Below are 21,210 nucleotides of genomic sequence, written 5' to 3'. Positions count from 1 at the left end.
GGAGACTAGGGATGCTCGATATTGGCTTTTTTACCTATACCGATTAGTGTTGTCACGATACTGGAATTTCGACTTCGATACGATACCTTGAAAAGTATCGATACTTCGATATTATTTCGATATCAAAAAAAAATATATATATATATATATATATATATATTTTTTTTTTTAAACAAATTTAGCTTCTCTCTGGTACTATAAGAGAAGATACATATAACAATTTTAAAACCCTTTGTTTATCTTTAGATCACACATTTAAAAATAACTGTTCATCTCACTTCAATCATTTTTATTGCAAATGCAGAACATGGTATTTTCTCAAGCAGACAGATGTAAACACTGTAATCTGTGTTGCATGTACCTGACAAACTGAACTGTTTGTATTACAGTTAGTAACCGTTTCGTTTTTATTTAAAGATAACGAGAGAGAGAGAGAGAGAGAGAGAGAGAGAGAGGCTATGCTCGGAGCATTTTAGTAACGTTACATTTTCAACAAGATTGCTGCTATTTAAACACTTGATGGAAACGGGGTAACGTTAACCTTATGTCGACTGTAGTATTGTATGACCTCGACATAACGTTTAAACGTTAACGTTACTCCGTTTCCATGCAGTTAAAGCTAACGGAGCTAGCAGTAGCTAACGGAGCTGGTAGCTGTAACGTTACAACGAATCAGCTGTTGATATTATGCGCCATCAGTAGACAACGTATCATGTATTAAACTAGAGTTAATGGTTTAATGCTTCAGTCACAGTGACGTTGAAAGAGCAGCTGTCACGAACCTCTTTCATTTCTCTATGGAGATCGGCGCTGGCACTGCTCTAACACCGCTTGCAAATAGCATTGGGGCATTTGTAGCTTGTCCTTCGTTGTTTACTTGAAACCCGAAGTACCTCCAAACAGCACTTCTGCTGTTTTCTTTATCGACGAGCACAAGTTGCGGAGGCTCTGCATTTACCATCTTCAGCTAAAATGTTTGTTTACTAACTGAAGAAGACGGCTCTCTGTGACTCTGTGAGGGGGAGGGCTGGACTCGGAGGAGCCGGGGGGCAAGCGCGCTGAGCGCTCTGAACAGCACGTCAACAACTTGCGGTAGAACACTCGCCAGCTGGTACCGATTCTGCAGGAATCGGTACTTCGGGAAATGAGTATCGAAGCCGTTTTAAATATTCAGTATCGATATGTATCGATACTTCGATATTTTTGACAACACTAATACCGATATACCGATATTGTCCAACTCTTAATTTCCGATACCGATATCAACCGATACCGATATATGCAGGGTCCCCCCCCCCCCCCCCCCCCAATTTTTTTTTATAATTTCAGGTAATTAACATTACATATCTCTTTATGTGAAATTAACACAACATTATGCATACTTTTGACAATAAATAAAATCAGAATTTGTTCTTACTTGCTTGCCTGGGTAAATAAAGTTATAGAAAAAAAATATATACAGATATTTTCCGATATCACATTTGAATGCCGATATCGGCCGATAATATCGGTAGGCCGATAATATCGGACATCCCTAATTGAGACAGATTTCACATCCACACATTTAAGGGTTCTCTCTCTGAGCTTGTGGTGCAGGTGCATATTCACCAACAATTTCACAAAGGAACAATGTGAAGTTGGAATTAACCTTTTAATATGTTTCTGTGACTGTCAGGGGAATCTGTTTATGGTGGGTCTCTGATATTGTGGTGAGCCACCACAAATAAATCTATGTATGGGAAACACTGATAACGGAGAGAACGAGGGCTTCTAATAGTATGTCTTGACAAAGCTGCTCTGTAGGACACGTCACAAGCTTCACTGGACATCGCTGTATGTTTCTATTTCTTATATGGGCTTGTAGTGAGGAAGACTGGAGGGCAGAGGACCTGGGTCTCATTCACATCTAATGATCAGACATTGATGGGGCGTTAAAAAGCTCACAGCATGTCACACAAATGACCCATCCTCACCAATGCACCAAACTGCAACAAGGTGCCGTATTGTCGGATTAAATGAGAATGAGTCTCTTCCAGGGTATTTTTAAACTATAAAACATAATAATAATTTGGGGACATACATTTATTTCCCATCTTCCCCAGAGTCAAGACAAAGATATTGATATCAGTTTCATCTCTTTGTGTCCAGTAGCCCCAGAGAGAGGTGCAGGTGCATGCTAACCTATTTTAGCACAAGGACTGGAAGCAGTATGGATCAGCTAGCCTAGCTTAGCAGAAGGACTGGAAGCAGTAGGGATCAGCTAGCCTAGTTTAGCAGAAGGCCTGGAAGCAGTATGGGTCTGCTAGCCTAGCTCATGCAACTTGACATAATTGACTGGAGAAGATGAGAAGTAAGTTTACTGTATTTCCCAAAATGTTGGGAGTGTTCCTTTTTAAGTGAATCAAACATGGCCATGGACTAATTAGCCTTGCTCTGCATGCATTGACTCTCCTCAGCATCAGCCCACAGGCTCAGTTCAGTTGGACCATGCTTAATCCTGCCTCCAAATAACCCGTTTATACACTGTTGACTTGAGCTGAGGTGATTTGTAGGTCAATTTGATTGTGGCGGTGAATACAGTGATTGAATTGTGCAGAAGTTAAGTGTGCTTTTTTCGTGTGGAAAATACATCATTACATTTCCTGATTACAGACTACACAGAATATCATTGTGTATGTGGTACAACATGCATGAATCTTTTGTTTGTGTTTTTTGTACACTATTGTACTCGACAAATATTAGGATGCCATATTGTATGGTCCGATTTTTCTCCCAAAGTCAGTTATTATGAATGCATTAGTAGTAGGGATCACACTGATTTTGAGCAGCACTACTAATTAAAGTCTGAGTAATAATCAGAGATAATCCCAATTAAACCTCAGTAGGCTGCCGGCCCTCTTGGCAGGGTGGTGCCAGGCTGGCAGGGGCTTGGCAGTGTTGAGGCCTGCTGGTTCCAGGCTGGCAGGGGTTTGGTAATAAGGGTTGGCTACCTGGCGGCACACTACCGGCCTTATATCCATCTTATTCACCACCTTGGCCAGTGATTTGTCGAGGTCGGGCGGCTCCTTTCCCCCGGGTATTTTATCTGGCCGGAAAAGCCGGAAAAACAAGAGAAGGAGGCAAAGTAGAGGAGGTTCAAGAGAGAACAGTTCTAGGATTCAATACAAGGGCATGAGTGGCGCGCTGGGGAAACTGCTAATATCCTTCAGTACTTGTACCGCACACAATACCAGTAGCTCATCCTGTCTTGGACGACCTTCTATAACTGTTAAAAGACTTCACAGCTTAAAGTGACCCATCGGAGGAGATGAGGCTCTTGGAAACGGGACACACCTGTCAGGTGGACATCCTCAGTGACTCATGAGGATGAGGATGATGTATTTAGCACACAGCTGGTTCTAGCGCTAATCTCCTGTCAGTGAGCGACACTCAGTGACACCCCTTCTGCGATTGTTCTCTACTCTGATACAGTGATACCAGATGGTTTGCCGTGGGACAAATCAATGATGTCACAGTCTATCTATGGCTCTCGTCTCTCAAGCACACTGTATTGTGTGTGTGTGTGTGTGCATTTGCTTGTGGCACTCTTATCTCTAAATAATGTGATTTATTTTCTATTTGCACCAGTAAAGACCAGCATTTTGTTGGTAATCTCAACAGCTACAGCATTACAAAATCATTACCAAATCATTAGGACTTTTGTTTGGTTCTTACAGTATTTGGCTGCTTGTTTCCCTTTTGAGGGACTTTTACCACAACACTTACCAGATGAGGCGGATGAAATGCGAGGAGACGTGGCCTTTGTTGCTGTCAGTAGGAAATAGCTGGCATGTCGGGAGCCATTTTGCATCTCGTAGACGTAGATGAAAAGAAGACCCTGTGCCTTCGCTGTCTCATGCATCACAGGCAGGACGCCTCAGGCCCACTTTGTGCTGCTTGAATGGACTGGATGAATGATCTGGCCTGTCCTTCTGTGCGTGTGTGGCCCCCGATGGCTCCTGTAGGATATCTGTACGCTTCGATCTATATCATCTCCCGTTTCGCCTCTGTGATAGAGTCGCTGTGTGGTCCTGTCCTGGAGTGATGAGACGTCTTTGAAAGCGCCCTCTGGTGGAGATTCATAACACCGCTTGTTTGTGCGCTTGGTCGAAATTCCAACACCGCATGAGCCATGATAACAAGAGCTGACATGGCCGAGCCAGAATCAGGATGTTTAACACTTGTGAAAATAGTACTTTTTCTTTATTTAGACAGTAGGAAGGCTGAGAGGGAGACTGAGTAGGGGACACACAGGAGAGATGGTTCAGGCAGGATTTTATCCCGGACCAGCAGTGGGTACATGTGGTTCCACAGGGCGGGATATGAACCACTACACGACTTCTCTGGGCACAATTATTTAGCTCTTTTAGTGTCTGATAAACCTGCTCTCTCTGAATGACACTAACCGCGTGTCTCCTGTCTCTTCCAGAGCGAGGGGGCCCACTGAGCTGCCTCCATGGCCCTTGTTCAGGCCCTTCCCGTATCTGCTGAGCACCACGCGCCGGGCCTCAGCGGAGGAGGAGCCCGCGGCCGTCACCCCTCCGCTCCCCACTCTCCCCCCAACGCTGCCGCCCCCTCCTCCTCCTCCTCTCTGGAGGCGATGGGCTCCGTCAGCAGCCTGATCGCCACCCGCCCGACCGCCTGCCACGACCGCCACTTGGGAGCGAGGATCCGGCGGCCCACGCCGGGCGCCACCACCTGCCTGGGCTCCAGTTCGCCCCAACAGGACTCCATGCTGCTGAGCCGCACCCCGCCGGCCAAGAGGAAGACCTCCACATCTTCCAGCAAGAGCGTGGATAAAGAGGGCGGGGTCGCGAACTACACCTATCTGAACGACGACTACGTGGGCGACTGGAACGACAACCACGTGACGCCGACCAGTCCTGGGAGCGAAGTGGACGAGGCTCGGGACGGGCCGGGGCTGAACGGGAACGTAGGAGGACCTCCCCCCAAACTCATCCCTGTGTCAGGGAAACTAGAGAAGGTGAGGTTTTAAGGCACTACTTCACGTTTCTTCACACACAGAATGTGAGATGTTTTCTGCCACAATGGAAAACGGATACATCCACCTAAGTCTGGGTGATAAGCCTAAAATAATATATCACAATATTTGTCTTAGTTTTGACGGTATAATGGTATTTGAGAGTATTGTTTTTCCAGTACAAATTACAATGTCATTTTTGTCTTTAGGCCTAACAAAATTAATAGTTGGTTTCAGGTTGCCGACCGACCCTGCCGATTTAGGTGCGACCCAATATATTTTATGAGTTTAAAAAAAAAAAAAAAAAAATTCTTTCTTTTTTTTTTAGAATATAGTTTCATAGAAATCTTAGTCAAACATTTAGTATTATGGATATTAAACATGCTGGCAGAGTACATGCATCCATGTTGTTGTGAACATTTTAATTAAATAAAGAAATTCCCTATCCATAGTCGCCGTGGGAAAGAATAAAATAAAAAAATTAAATAAAATAAATTCCCTACCTACCCATGGCCAAACTGACAACCAACCTGAAACCAACTATTAATTTTGTTAGGCCTTATCTTGTAATACAACTCTCTTTTGATTAACACTTTCAGTGCCATAAATGAGAATTCTTGTTTCTGGGTCGTTTTTCCTTTTTTTTCGATTTGAATACCCTATTCAATGTCAGGGAGCTGTATGTTGCCTGTAAAAGGCATACTGGGACTCCAAAGGTGCAGTACCGGCCAGATCCTCCCAGGCGGTGGTATCGAGCACCCTTTGAAACTTGTATCTTCGGCTGTGCGTCGATTATATGGGTCCGGGTCGCGTGTACCACTTCCGCAACGTATTTGATTTCCGGGGTTGGCCTGATTGGCCGCGACGGCCACGTGACGCGCGTGGCACGCCCCTGCGGCAGCCGCAGCGGCAAGCGCGCTGCCGTTGGCGAAAGCAGGATGAGAGAGCGTAGATTTCGCTGTGTATCATTTATCATTTAACATTTGAAAGGCATACATTGTTGTCATACAGAAGTACAGAATACTTTTATCCAAAATGCTTCTTACTGTTACACTGTTAGAGACTGTGCTAGACAAATGAATGACTAATTCGGTCTGAAATAGCGTAACTAATAACGTTAGTAAGCACTGCTTATATGCTTATTATGTCTGCAGGGTACAGTAAACGTTTCTCCCGGTACATTCTGAAGAGCACACCGCTGTATGTTGGAGAACCAGCGGTCTTCCGCTCCTCCTCACTCGAGTGAGAGCAAAGCCGTGAGAGGGGGGCGGCACCTCGGCACAGCTCAGCCCTGTGTGAGACGCGAGCAGGAAGGAGGAGATGGGAGTCCTTCCAATCGGAATATGTTGTTTCTTTACACATATGTTGGATTATGAATATGTCTTATAGCTACAAATTAATGACTAATTCGGTCAGAAAGCAGTAACACAACAGTTGCAATGTTGTGTTACTGCTTCTCGGCATAAGCCCCAATAAGACCGTCACCAGAGCTCAGCGATGCCGCTCGCGTGAGCATATTCTCCCCGCTGGTGATCGCAGCACGGAGGGTCGCGGACCAGCCTGGCAGCATAGCTATAAAGACATATTCATAATCCAACATATGTGTAAAGAAACAACATATTCCAGCCTGGCAGCATAGCTATAAAGACATATTCATAATCCAACATATGTGTAAAGAAACAACATATTCCGATTGGAAGGACTCCCATCTCCTCCTTCCTGCTCGCGTCTCACACAGGGCTGAGCTGTGCCGAGGTGCCGCCCCCCTCTCACGGCTTTGCTCTCACTCGAGTGAGGAGGAGCGGAAGACCGCTGGTTCTCCAACATACAGCGGTGTGCTCTTCAGAATGTACCGGGAGAAACGTTTACTGTACCCCGCAGACATAATAAGCATATAAGCAGTGCTTACTAACGTTATTAGTTACGTTATTTCAGACCGAATTAGTCATTCATTTGTCTAGCACAGTCTCTAACAGTGTAACAGTAAGAAGCATTTTGGATAAAAGTATTCTGTACTTCTGTATGACAACAATGTATGCCTTTCAAATATTAAATGATTAAATGATACACAGCTAAATCTACGCTCTCTCATCCTGCCGCGGGGGCGTGCCACGCGCGTCACGTGGCCGTCGCGGCCAATCAGGCCAACCCCGGAAATCAAATAAGTTGCGGAAGTGGTACACGCGTCCGGGTCGGCTATTTTTCTCCGGGCAAGACGAGCGGTTATTATAATGCTCGGATTGAGAATAATCAAATACTCCCGATTCATGATGTGTGGTGGATTATGTTGGCGACACGATGGACATCAATACTTGGAATGGCGATCAGATAATTGGAATATTCTTTTTGGGGTACATCCTAGTGAAGGTAAGGGCTATATGATATCAATCTTGCGTTGATCCAAGCATGTTTTCAATGCGATCTGACCGTGTGTGTGTAACGTTAGTCCACAACGTATGCCGTTGATGGCGATCAAAGCATCAAACCCCCCCCTTTCATGCATGCATGATGAAACATAATACCTATCATATGCATTTGATTTTTTAATTGTAGCGTGTGTAGGGACGAAACACCAATGGATTTAGTATAATACACGTTGCGGGTTATAACCAGCCTCCCAGGAATTAGCCCGGATCATTCAGAAAAAACACTCATATTCACCACGGTATAAAACGGGAACGTATGGATGAAAAAATGATTTCTTTTTTGCATCTTGAATGGAAGGTTCTTACTGTCAAATGACCATGGTATTGTATCCATAGCTATAATATAGAATATAGTTATAGCTCTACAAACAAGGTGACGGATCCCTATCTATCTACTGGTGGCGTTGCAACAGGCGGCTGCGGCTAATAGCTGGCACTCAAAGTGTTAACATGTGTATTAAATATACAGTATGTATATATATTTTCACTGTATGTATATATCATTGCCCGGCCAGCAAACCGCCTTTGCTAAAAACACCCTCTCAGTCCAGGGCTGTTTAATCTGGAATGATCTACCACTGACCATATGAGATTGTACATCATTTCCATCTTTTAAATTCAATCTAAAAAAAAATGGTTACTCGACAACCAAACCTGTGACCATGTATAGTCAAATAGTATTGTAGTGCACACTTTATACCTTGTATTTTTTTCTGTATGTATGTTTTTATGCCTTGTCTCACTGCCTGCATGTTTCGTTTTTTATGCTTTGTGTGGGGACTGCGAATGAAAATTAGCATCCTTGCTAAATCCGGTGTATTTACACTGCATTTATTTGTAGTGTCCAGTAATATGCTCTGAGAGGCCGTACATTCATACATTTTATTTGCTCCGTTTTCCTGTGATAACGACTAACGAGTTAATTTAATTTGTTTTCTCGTGATAACGCGATAATTTTCTCGATCTCGAGAAAACAAAACGATAGTCTATATTAAATCACTGCAGGAAACATCATTCAGTGATGTCAGAGGAGCAGGTAGCCCCGTTCGTGACTATGATGCACTCGGTGCATCACAGTCACGAAAGGGGCTAAACAGGAGGATATTGATCACCGCGTCACATATCTCTTCAATCAAGGCCTGACACAGGCTGAAATAGCTTTATGCCTTGCTGTTACAGATAATATATATACACATTAATGTGCCTCAAAGTGAGCTCTCAAAGAGCACCTGGCTATGGGAGGCTGCAACGCGAAACTGCCCCCTGTATGTCCAAACCCCTCCCACCCCCTCCTAATGTACAGTTTCCTCCCCATCGTATGTATATTTTCTGTTAAACAGTACTGTATATTTGCATATCTTGTATGTCGCAAATGTAACAGTACTGTGTATACCTGTATGTCATGTACCCCCCTGAAATAAATTAATCAGATTTAATTTGTTTTCTCGTGATAACACAATAATTATCTTGTTATCACGGGAAAACGAAGTCCAACGAAGTCCAAGTCGCTTTACAATTTGTTCTTCACATTTGACCCATTCACTCACACATTCACACACCGACGGCGGAGGCAACCATGCAAGGTGCCAACCTGCTCATCGGGAGCAATTAGGGGTTAAGTGTCTTGCTCAAGGACACTTCGACGCGCTGCACGGGAGGAGCAGGAATCAAACCAGGAACATCGGTTCCACCAGACGACTGCTCTACCTCCCGAGCCACTGTCACCCCCACTATGAATTGAAAATGGGGGACCCTGGGCGAGCTCCCGTAGCTCACCGCGTATCTCTGCGCTATTTCAGCGTCGGGGACAACCGTGCTCGTCACGGATCTGGGGTACACGAGTTCGACTCCCGGACTCGCCGTATTTTCTCAGAGTGTCTTCCCCTGATCTATATCCCATTCAACCTGTTTCTGTCGGTCATGCTTGACCAGAAAAAGCGATAAACGCTAAAAAATGAAGTTTAAAAAAAAAAAAAAATGGGGGACCCTGATGTAAACAAGACAAACGTCTTTCTCTGGTCTGCATCCCCTTAACAATTGTGTGTATTGAGCCGTACTGTATTGTACCAATTCTGCAATCTGTTAAATAAAGTTTTCATTCATTCATTCAATCACCCAGTGGGTATAGGGGAGGGGTTGCTACTGCTGGCCAAACGTCAAGCTCTGCCAAGGGAGGTCTGTTACTAGACTCCTGAAGTAAACAAAGTGCAATACCAAGCCTTTGCCTAGAGGTCGCTGTTTGATGGCATTACAGATTATACATTTAAGGTGTGCTTCCAATCAACCTATGATCTTCATGTACACATCAGTTGTTGAGATTTTCTTAATGTTACTTAATAACAAATTAATTGACATAAACCACCTCAAACAACTGCAGGAATTGACGAGCTGCTTTGGGGTTATTTGGAGCTTTTTGTCCGGGGCTCCATTGACCGCTGTTGTCATGTTGTGATGACAGCCGTCTGCAGTTTGTTTACATCTCATGAAATTATGTATGCACTTTCCTATTTATTTTTTAATCCAATTAACAGGGACGGTATACATCAATCAAATGGCCTTAATGTAGCCAAGCCTAGTTTGCATCAATAATCTCTAGAGAGACTGATTTAAGACAGCTCTGCTCTCTTTTGAGTGAATCAGCTTTTTTTTTTCTCCTGCTGGGCACAATTAGCCAGATGCAGTGTGTGAGACACAGTAAATCTATCATTTTTTAAAAGACATCAGTTCTCTGCCTGACATATTAATAATGTTTCGCATGAACATGAATCAAAGTGTCCGTCACACCTACTTTTCGAATATGCACGACTCGCCTACCATTAATATCCCCAGTTCCCCACTTAATATTCCTCCCATGTATTCACCCCCCACTCACACTCAGCATTGTGGGGGGTGGTGCAAGATGGAGGAGAAGGGGGAGCGTTGATTGATCTCTCTTTCTCTGCTCTCAGAACATGGAGAAAATGGTGCTGCGGCCCACCGCCTTCAAACCCGTCATCCCCAAGAGCCGCAACGCCATGCAGTACCTGTCCCCCCGCCACGGCGCCAGCCTATCGGAGAGCCAGAACAACCTGAACCTGCTCAGCCCCGCCCACAGGGAGGGCTCTCCCTCCTGCTCTGAGAAGCGCAGCTCCTACAGCGGGGGGCGTAACGGCAGCAGCAGCCAGTCCTGCTCGCTGTCCGACTCCGGGCGGAACTCTCTGTCCAGCCTGCCCCCTTACGGCGGCGCCGGCTACGGCCTGGCGTCCGCCGAGAACCCCGGCGGCCACCTGGAGCCCGTGAAGAGCGTGCCGCCGGTCAACGGACACCACGGACACACCAACTCGGACAGCGGGCGCTCGTCCTCCAGCAAGAGCACGGGCTCCGGGTCGCTGAGTGGGCGGGGGCAGCCCCTGTCGGACAGCGGTTCCACCGGGCGCTCCCCCGCCCCCATAGAGGGCTACGAGGGGATCATGAGGGACCTGGAGGACAAGCTGAGGGAGAGGGACCTGGAGCTGCAGCAGCTCCGAGAGAACCTGGACGAGAACGAGGCCGCCATCTGCCAGGTGAGTGGGTTGGGCTAATCGGTACAGATGTATTCTTATAAGTCGACCACATGATGGGCACTGTGTTTCAGTAGCTCAACCTCAAACCTCATCACACCACCATCTCCCCTGTCTAACCTCAAACCTCATCACACCACCTTCTCCCCCTGTAACCTCAAACCTCATCACACCACCTTCTCCCCCTGTGACCTCTAACCTCATCACACCACCTTCTCCCCCTGTGACCTCTAACCTCATCACACCACCTTCTCCCCCTGTAACCTCTAACCTCATCACACCACCTTCTCCCCCTGTAACCTCTAACCTCATCACACCACCTTCTCCCCCTGTGACCTCTAACCTCATCACACCACCTTCTCCCCCTGTAACCTCTAACCTCATCACACCACCTTCTCCCCCTGTAACCTCTAACCTCATCACACCACCTTCTCCCCCTGTGACCTCTAACCTCATCACACCACCTTCTCCCCCTGTGACCTCTAACCTCATCACACCACCTTCTCCCCTGCATTTGTGTGAGAGGGAACTAGAAAATGCTTGTTAACATAAAAATAACTTCAAAACGTAGCCTACGTTTAGCCTTTGCATACTGTTTGATATTCTATCAATGGGTCTGTCTGTGAGGTCAATAAAAACACTATCTGTGTGTGTGTGTGTGTGTGTGTGTGTGTGTGTGTGTGTGTGTGTGTCTGTGTCTCTCCTCTCCCCTGGCAGGTGTACGAGGAGAAGCAGAAGCGGTGTGAACTGGAGCTGGAGGAGCTGAGACAGAGCTGTGCGACCAGGATGCAGGCCACCTCCCAGAAGGCCCAGCGCGCCCAGCAGGTGCTGCAGTTGCAGGTCAGAGCCACTCACAGCCGATACATGTCGACTGTCCCTATGAATAGTAATAATAACCTACATAGGAAACAAGGAGAAGATCCAGCACTCTGCTTTGAGCTTAATTTTGTATTTGTGGAACAGACAACATTTTTATCCTGAAGGACATGAAGGACTAGTAAAAGAGCTGTATTGAAATTAAAGTTGTTATAGATAACATTTTATGTAGAGTAATCATTAAAAAAACCTTAAATAATAATGATAAAGAAAAAAGAATGCATCCACAGAGCTTTTAGAACGCTGCGGCATAAACATATTTCTTTTTTGGATTAATTAATTTATTATTTTGCGGGATACATGTTGCATGCATGTATCCCGCCCTCCCTACTTCCCATTTCTCCGTGTAGAATGCACCTGATAGGATAAACAACATGCTCTAGTGTTATCTATAGCAGCGGTTCTCAAACTACGGGTCGCAACCCAAAGTAGGGTCGTGGGTAGGTGACAGTGGGGTTGCACATTGGCATGTAAATTTTTTTTTAATCTAAATATATATATATATAAATAAATATATATATATATATATATATATATATATATATATATATATATATATATTAGGGCTGTCTTAAATACTTTGAAGCTTCAAAGCTTCGTTCGATGGCATGAGTTTCAAAAAAAATTAAAAATCGAAGTGTAAAATTTTTTTTGCCTCAAATGCATCTCCAAGGGAATATCCCTTGGAGTTGTACACGACGGCGATGCCACACAAAACATTAATAAGGCTATGCCTATGCTGCTATGACTAATGTGTTACCAAGTTGGCTAATTTAATTGTAATCATCTGCTTTTGTAGGTGCATTGTCTGATATAATTATAAATTAAATATAATATAATTGTTTGCTTGATAGACGAAGGTTGCAACATAATTATGTAATGTCATGTCGTTGGCTGTGAGAGCAGCCCTACTGCACCCAGGCAGCGCAGCCGAGTGAAACCTTGTTGGCTGCGTCACAGTCACGAAAGGGGCTACTTAATTAATTAATCCAATCCACTTTATTTATAGAGCACATTTAAAAACAACAAAGTTTACCAAGTGCTGTACAAGTCCCACAACATAAGATTAAAAAAAAATATATATATATATATTATAATTAATATATATATATTTTTTCTTTTCTTTTTTTTTAAGCTTCGAATTAAAATCGAAGCTCGGCCCCGAAGCTTCGATTGCCAAAAAAAGCTTTGAAGGTCAGCCCTAATATATATATATATATATATATATATATATATATATATATATATATATATATATATATAGGGCAGTGGCTAGTTCTAGCGGAAGCTGAACTAGAATGGAGAAGTAAGACAACTCCTTCCCTCCACTAGTCTAAGGGTAACACTGAGGGAAGTGTTAGTACCCTCTCTAGCCTCCCTACCTAAGGATACAGGGTGCCGCACTGCCTTGTGTGTGTGCGTAGGGATACACAAAGGCTAAGGGAGAATACCCTGAAAGAAAACCGGACTGCCTTGTGTGTGTGTGTGTGTAGGAATATGCAAAGGCTAGGTCCTCACCGACAGGGTTACCTGTAAGGAAGGGCATCCGAGGTATAAAACTAGCTACAAACCAAAAATGATGACTTTAGTGGCGTGGAGTCATCGCCTGTCCAACCTCACTGTAGTGGGAAAATAGGGACGTAAAACGAAGATGATGATGATATATATATATTTTTGTAATGTTCTGGCAAAATATGCCTCGTTTTAACACTTTGGACGCTAACGAGTACCGCCGCCTGGTGGATTTCGTGCGAGTTACACTCCACACCAAACCGGAAGTGGCGCTCTGTGCATCAGGGAAATTCCTCCGCCAGAGATATATTGTAACGTGGGTCTAGATACACAATCGAGTGCATTGGGATCGCTTTCGAAACGCAATAATCAATATGATTTCGGCGTTTATTGCGTCATACAAACTGGAAATGGATCTAGCAGATCGACGTCAAATAATTGGAATATTTTTCCTCCAGTCTCATCGGCGAACGGTAAGAGGAATCTAACGTTATTTTCAGCTTGATTGTCCATTTCTTTGTTTGCAATCAGTCTGATCAACGTATCAACCCATACTAAATAAAGCCGTCACTGACGATCAAGGAATTATAAACGACCCCCCCCCCCCCCTTTCCTTCACGCATGATGAAGCATAATGTATACCGATCATAATCATTTGAATTTTTTAACACTATGATCGCCGGGGACGAGTGTACACGTCATTCCTAGCCATGCTCATTCTGCCGAAGACGCCGTAACTCGTCTTTGATGTCAATATTTCAAATATCTGTCATCGAAATCATATTTCCTTTCCGGAGCCCTGAGACACACTGCTGATCTCCTCTCAACTCTCTAGCGGTTCAAGAGCGCCATCTGGTGGCCGATCGGCAGATCGCCAACCGGAAATGAACCTTTGAAACGGAAGTGCTCATCCATATGTGGTCCGGGCACTCGCTGTCGTTAGAGAGACTCCGTCTTGATACAGTGAACATCGATCGGTGCAAATAACTCGAAAAAACAACATGATTTGGACGTATATACTATTATACAACCTGGAAATGGATCGGGCATTTCTCCATCCCATAATAGAAAAAATTCTGTTCCACGCTCATCTGCCAGCGGCGCGACGAAGCCACGGTGAGTTTCAACGTTATTTTCTAACGTCTTCTATACTAACTGATCTGATGAACATATGACCCACTCTGGATGAATCATCTAACGCTGCCCACGGAATTATAAACGATCCCCCGCCCATCCGGTCATCATCAGATGATACGTAGAAACTTCTAGAATCACGTCCAGTTGAAATTTTTTATCTCGCGCCGATTGCTATCAAACTGTATTTCATCATCAATATAATGCATTTGGAGCTATAAATCAAGTTCTGGAGAAAGCTGCAGAAAACGATAAAAACATACTTATACTTTAGACCATATTTTAGTATGAATATGTGAATGAAAAAGTTTAACGTTGCTACACCCTGAACAATACATATAGGACATTGAATGGGCCATAATAATGGCAATTTAGCAATAGAATTTAAAAAGTTATAGCCCTGCAAAGAAGGGGAACTTCTCCATAGACAAATAGAGCTGGCGAGGGATGGTAAATTATGAATTTAACCCATGGCGATTAAAGTGTTAATATAGCGTGTATAGGAAAGAAACGCCAATCGATAATCAATCAAATGCGTTGGGCCTATAACTCGCGTTTTAGGAATTATTGCAGAAAACCTTAAAAACATACTTATATTCACGACGGTATTAACACAACAATGTATGAATGAAAAAATAGAATGTTCCCACATCCAGAACGATAGATACCCGATGTTGAATGGGCCATAGTAATGTCGATATAGCTATAATATTTAAAAAGTTATAGCCCTGCAAAGAAGGTAAACATCTCCATAGGCTTACAGCGCTGGCAGACTGGGCCCAAAGATGGGTACAATGCATGGCGGCCAATGTGTTAATGTGTATTGATAACATAGTGCTGTAATAAAATGTTCTAATAAATATGAATGATCAAGTTCAACAACATCCCAATTCCACGTTGAAATTACGCGATACATTAAGTGTGGGGTCACCAAAAAAATCCTAAATAAAATGGGGTCATGACTCATGGTATAAAAAAGTTTGAGAACTCCTGATCTATAGCACCTTTAAATTCGTGAATTGCCATATCTCATTCACAACCTTTCTAGTGAAACAGGGCCGTTCTATAATCGTCTGGTATAAAATACAGTCACTAAGGTATTTTATCCACTTACAGTATGTATCACAGAATTGTGGAGCTAACATAGCATCTGCCAGTGAAGTGAAGGACTAAACACCGTCTGTCTGCCACAGGTCTACCAGCTCCAACAGGAGAAGAAGAAGCTGCAGGAGGACTTCTCCCAGCTGCTGCAGGAGAGGGAGCAGCTGGAGGAGCGCTGCACCTCCTACGAGCACGAGAAGATCCAGATCGGACCCCGCCTGGAGGAGAGCAAGTGGGAGGTGACTTGAGGAGCACTGCTCTAATGAAACCAGGACAAGACATTATTGACCATATTCACACGGTGGCCATTTTGCTCTTATGGCAAAATGGCTGCCGTGTGAATATGGTCCATGGGGAGTGTTATATTTAAAACTGACCGTGGCGCTCATTAAAAGGTCTATATATAACATTTTACTCCGATTTTACCAAGGGGATTATAAGCAGGTGAGTGTTGATATAGGGCTTTTTATTGATCTCGATAACTACAGGAAATGCTCAATGGACGCCATACCCGAATAAAGTCGGGTTAACTCGCCGACGCTTGAGCGCCAAACCCGAGAAAAGTCGGGTTTTCATCATTATTTCTTTTATTCGATATTTCCATTCATTATCCATCCAGGGAGCCTGGTGTTATCATAGGGAATGAGTCTGAGATCACAAAAGTGCAATACCGGCCGCATCCTACCAGGCGGCGGTATCGAGCACCCTTTGAAACCTTGTGTCTTGGGCTGTGCGTCGATTATATGGGTCCGGTTCGGCTATTTTTCTCCGGGCAGGCCGAGCGGTTATAGCGCTCGGATTGAGAAGAATCTAGGACTCCCGATCAGTGTTTTGTGGAGGATTATGTTGGCGACACGATGGACATCAATACTTGGAATGGCGATCAGATAATTGGAATATTCTTTTGGGGTACATCCTAGTCAAGGTAAGGGCTATATGATATCAATATTGCGTTGATCAAAGAATGTCTTCATTGTGATCCGAGCGTATGTGTGTAACGCTAGTCCATAACGTATTCCGTTGGTGACGATCAAAGCATAAAAAAACGACCCCCCCATGCATTAATTTTTTTTATCCACTTTTTCTCCTTATTTTCTATTTTTCTCCCATCCCAATTTCGTGTATCCAATTCTCCCCTCCCCTGTCTTGAACGTTGCTCGACTATGCCCCCCACTGGTCGGTTGTAGAGAGGATAGAAGCCTTGCATCACGTGTTCCCTCCGGCACACGAGGAGGCAGCCTGTCATATCTTTTCACCTGCCAGCGCGGACTCTCATTGGCGAGGTGTAACGCATGGAAGGCTCTACCCTCACCACTTCCTGTCTCTGCTGTGCAGGCGTCTCCCAATCGACCTGTAGGGGTCGCTGTCCACAACGTCCAATCCTCACCCATCGACTTCCACCCGCTGACTCTGCCAAATGAGCCAGTACGACGGCCGGCCCAAGCCGAAGGCAATGCTGAGACTGGGATTCGATACCGGAGTCTCTTGCATTGGTGACGAGCGCAATCTCCGCTACGCCACCCAGCCGCCACCCTTTCATGCATTCATGATGGAACATAATACCTATCATATGCATTTGATTTTTTTATTGTAGCGTGTGTAGGGACGGAACGCCAATGCATTTAGTATAATGCACGTTGCGGGCTATTATCAGCCTCCCAGGAATTACCCTAGACCGCTCTAAAACCATACTTATATTCACCACGGTATAAAACGGGAATGTATGGATGAAAAAATTATTTATTTTTCACATTGAACGATAGATACTCGATGTCAAATGGGCCATAGTATTGTATCCATAGCTATAATATAGAATATAGTTATAGCTCTGCAAACACCGCCACGTATTCCTATACTTTAGAATGCTGGACTTTTAACCACACATTACACATATCCCTCTGGCGCTGATTGAGTTGAGGCAACGTCACCCATTTTAAGAATTCACATATGTTCTTCCTGTGCCCCAAGACAGTTCAGTCGGTATTTGTGAACACGCACCACTCTCTCCTAAAGCTAGAAATCAGAGAGAGAACCCCCCAATTGGTGATGTAATTGGAGTGTACAATCTGGGGCTGCTCCATAGATAATGAATAGAGCTCTGGCTTTATGAGGCCATAAAATGTTTTTGTGAGCTCTTACACCCAATTTCATTCTGGTTCTGACCCTCTCGAAATGCTAGAATATAAACCTCATTGGCGTAAGAGCTCACACAAACATGTTATGGCCCCATTCATTGTCTATAGAGCAGCCTCAGATTTGACATCACCAATTGGACGGTTCTGTCTTATTGGAGGGTGGTGCGTGTACACAAATACTGACTGAACTGTTCTGGGGCACAGGAAGACCACAAAATAATTCTTTAAATGGGTGGCATACCATTTCTCATCACATACAACATTCTATTATATATTACTAAGAGAATCATCAAGGAAAGGTATGATTTGGGAAAAGCAGTCAAAGAAATTTATTTTTATTTTTACATGTCTAGCAAAGTTAGACTCAAATCCTCTCAAATGACAACAACACCGTGATCAACTCATGATGTAGTTTTAGTCTGGCCAGAGGCATTGTGGGTTATGTACACATTGTGTCTTTCATTCATTGTGGACTGGTTTAATGGGTTCTCGCTGAACTATGTGGCCCTCACCGTACTCCGACAGGCGATTTAAAGTGTGGTTTGTTTGTACAACGGCAGGGATGATGAGAGGCAGAGCGGACAGACCCAGGGTGAGATGCTGCCGCAGGCGGGCACATGCAGGTTAAAGTCAAGCGCAGGGCGGCACTGCCATCAATCACATGGAACAATGGAATGGCCTGGCTGGCTGGCTGCCGTTAAGTCTTTTGTAATGTCCACACTGCAATCAATACCAAAAAAATAAAGAATCTCTCTCACTCTTAAAACGATTTTAATGCTGGCCTCGGGGAGGGACTCATTTTGTTCTAGGAGGTCAGACATCTTAAAGCGTGTTTGCACAATAAAAGAAGTTGTCGTAAAACTGACTTTGTCTAAATGGGCACTTTGAAATGCCCTAAACAGTTTTCATTTAGTTTGACAGTTATTGAGAGTATATGGCCACCAGTGATGTCATCGGGGACATTGGATCCTTGTGTTGTGTTAATTAAAGGCTCAATTAAATGATACGGTAGCAGTCCGTATAAAACAAGGTATTGTAGGGCGGCTACGTGGCGTAGTGGGCAAGGCGCTCGCCACGAAATGCTGGAGACGCTGGGCTCATCAGTTCGAGCCCAGCGCTCCACATTTGCTTTCAGTTTAGCTGGTCGTCCGTACTAATACACATTGGCCGTATTAGGGGGTGGGAAACTGATGGGTGGGGATCGGGCGTTGTGGACAGCGACTCCTACAGGTCGGTTGGTGCGCCTGCGCAGTAGAATCAGGAAGTGTCGGGGGCAGCGTGAGCCTCCCACCAGCGTTTCCGTTAGCCGGTAATTACCGGTATTTGACCGGCAAAATCTGTTGAAGTCCGACATATTTAATCTCTCCGGTCTTAATGTCCGGTGAAAATAATTCCCTGAGTCTAAGCACAATTTGATTATTTGAATTGTATTAAAATAGGCTAAAATTAAATAGCCTATGCGATGAACGAAACAATCATTACATTTGTTTCATCGTTGCTTCACCAAGCAGGTATAATAATGTTGTCAGCGAGAGCTTAGTGCTGGGTTTTGCGAGTGCATGTGTAGCTGCAGAGCCGGAGCAGCAGCGGCCATTACAGCGGCCATTGCAGTACTCCAATTCAGCCATTGGCAATTCAATGTTGGGTGGAGGGCGCTGCTGTGCGGTCCCCAGATAGAGCCAGAAAAGAGCCAATAACCGCTGAATCTGCTGCTCTGCATCGACATACTCTCGCAAATAAGTCATTGGGAGGTGGAGAGAGAGAGAGTCGTCACGCAAACCCACGATAATGTTGCCGTCTCTCTCTGCCAAATTTCTCAGTTCTTCGCTTGATATAATTAATACAAATGTCCAATATAACGGAATTCGTTAGCTCATAAAAATGTGATTATAACAGACTGCTGTTTATTATTGTCGGGCGACTGCCCACAGACACCTATTTGATTTAAAGTCGGCAGCAGCACGAGTCTCGGGACTTATTTTATTTGGAATATAATGGCTTTATACGCAAAAGTAGCCTAGTTTTAAGTAAAAATATTATAAATCTACATGCCTTGATGATGTCATTATTTTGTTTTGTTGTCATTATTTTGCCTATCAATTGTTTTTAAGCTCAATAAACTCTGACCGGAATTTCTCTCATTTGACCGGTAGATTGAAATTGAAATCTACCGGACACTGAGGCCGGCAACAATTTTTTCTAACGGAAACCCTGCCTCCCACGCGTTACTCCTCGCCACTGAGAGATCGAGCTGCGCAGGTGAAAAGATGCGACTGCTGTTACCTCAAGTACCGGAGGGGACTTGTGCTATGTATGACTTAGTCCACATTGCAGCCGGCTTGTGGGAGGCAAGAAACAGCGTCCGTGACAGGGGAGGGTTGAATTGGATGATACGAAAATTGGGATGGGAGGAAAATGTAGAAAATGGGAGAAAAAGTGGATAAAAAAAAAAAACGTATTGTAGTTTTTTCATCTACATCATTTCACGGAGCTGTAATTAGATTTATCTTTTTTTTTATTCGAAGAATTAGTACATATTTATACATTTCAGTTATCAAAATTATACAACTTCCATTTCCTTCCCCATTCCTATCCCCTAATCCCACCCATCCCACCCAGTGAGGGCGACGACAAACATACATGTATTAAAAAGAAAATAAAAAAAAGAAAAGAAAAGAGATAAAAAGAAAAAGAAAAAATTAAATTAAATTAAATAATTAAACAAAAGTACGGATGTGGCAGACAAAGCTACGCAAAAGAAAAATGAAGTAAAATTAAAATAAAACAAAGAGATTTTTATATATATATATATGTATATATATATACACCGTAATAATAATATATAATATAAGTGATACTCTCCATTTTAGTAGCGTAATTTCCAGATGGTAAAACAAATAAAATGGAAAGTAAATTTAACACCCTTAGCAGACCACCACAATGCCATCTCCCCAGCCATGCGTGGGCTAGCAGTGTCATGATGATAGATAAATAGGGGGAGGAGGGGGGTCATGGGGTCCCAAGTTTGGATGGAGTCATATGGGTTTTGAAATGAGATAGGAAGGGCTGCCATGTTTTGTGGAAGATATCCGTGTGGCCTTGTGTAGTAAATCTGATTTTCTCTATATGTATAAGAGACATGACATCCCTCATCCAGTGTAAGTGTGAAGGGGGAGTGGCTGCCTTCCAGTTGAATAGGATGAGGCGTCTGGCAATGAGTGAGGCAAAGGCCATGGCATTGGATTGCCCAATAGATATTGCAGCGTTTTCCGGTGTCAAGCCAAATAGTGCAATAAGAGGGCATGGGTCAATGTTCATAAAAAATATGTCTGAATAAGATTTAAAAATGGAAGTCCAGAAAGGGGCCAGTACTGGACAATGCCAAAACATATGAATAAGTGAGCCAGGGGCTTGGTGACACCGGTCGCATGTGGGATCCATGCCAGGATTTATCTTCGCCAGTCTAG

At 44.0% G+C, this 21,210-nt stretch overlaps 1 protein-coding gene across 1 annotated transcript in view; it reads left to right on the top strand.

Moving 5' to 3' along the window:
- The window catches only part of LOC311236143 (leucine zipper putative tumor suppressor 2 homolog), a 145,231-nt gene that overhangs the window by 117,541 nt on the left and 6,480 nt on the right, over positions 1-21,210 (top strand). The window contains exons 3-6 of the mRNA XM_084323765.1: positions 4,469-5,023; positions 10,395-10,988; positions 11,703-11,825; positions 15,701-15,847. Of these exons, the coding sequence (XP_084179891.1) occupies positions 4,496-5,023; positions 10,395-10,988; positions 11,703-11,825; positions 15,701-15,847 (1,392 nt within the window). The 5' untranslated portion in view covers positions 4,469-4,495. The remainder of the gene's footprint in view (positions 1-4,468; positions 5,024-10,394; positions 10,989-11,702; positions 11,826-15,700; positions 15,848-21,210) is intronic.

This window comes from Notolepis coatsorum (assembly GCF_963971535.1).
Source record: "Notolepis coatsorum genome assembly, chromosome: 10".
NCBI classification, from domain to species: Eukaryota; Metazoa; Chordata; class Actinopteri; order Aulopiformes; family Paralepididae; genus Notolepis; species Notolepis coatsorum.
The sequence above is the reverse complement of the archived record's forward strand: the minus strand, read 5'-3'. Positions and strand labels throughout refer to the sequence as shown.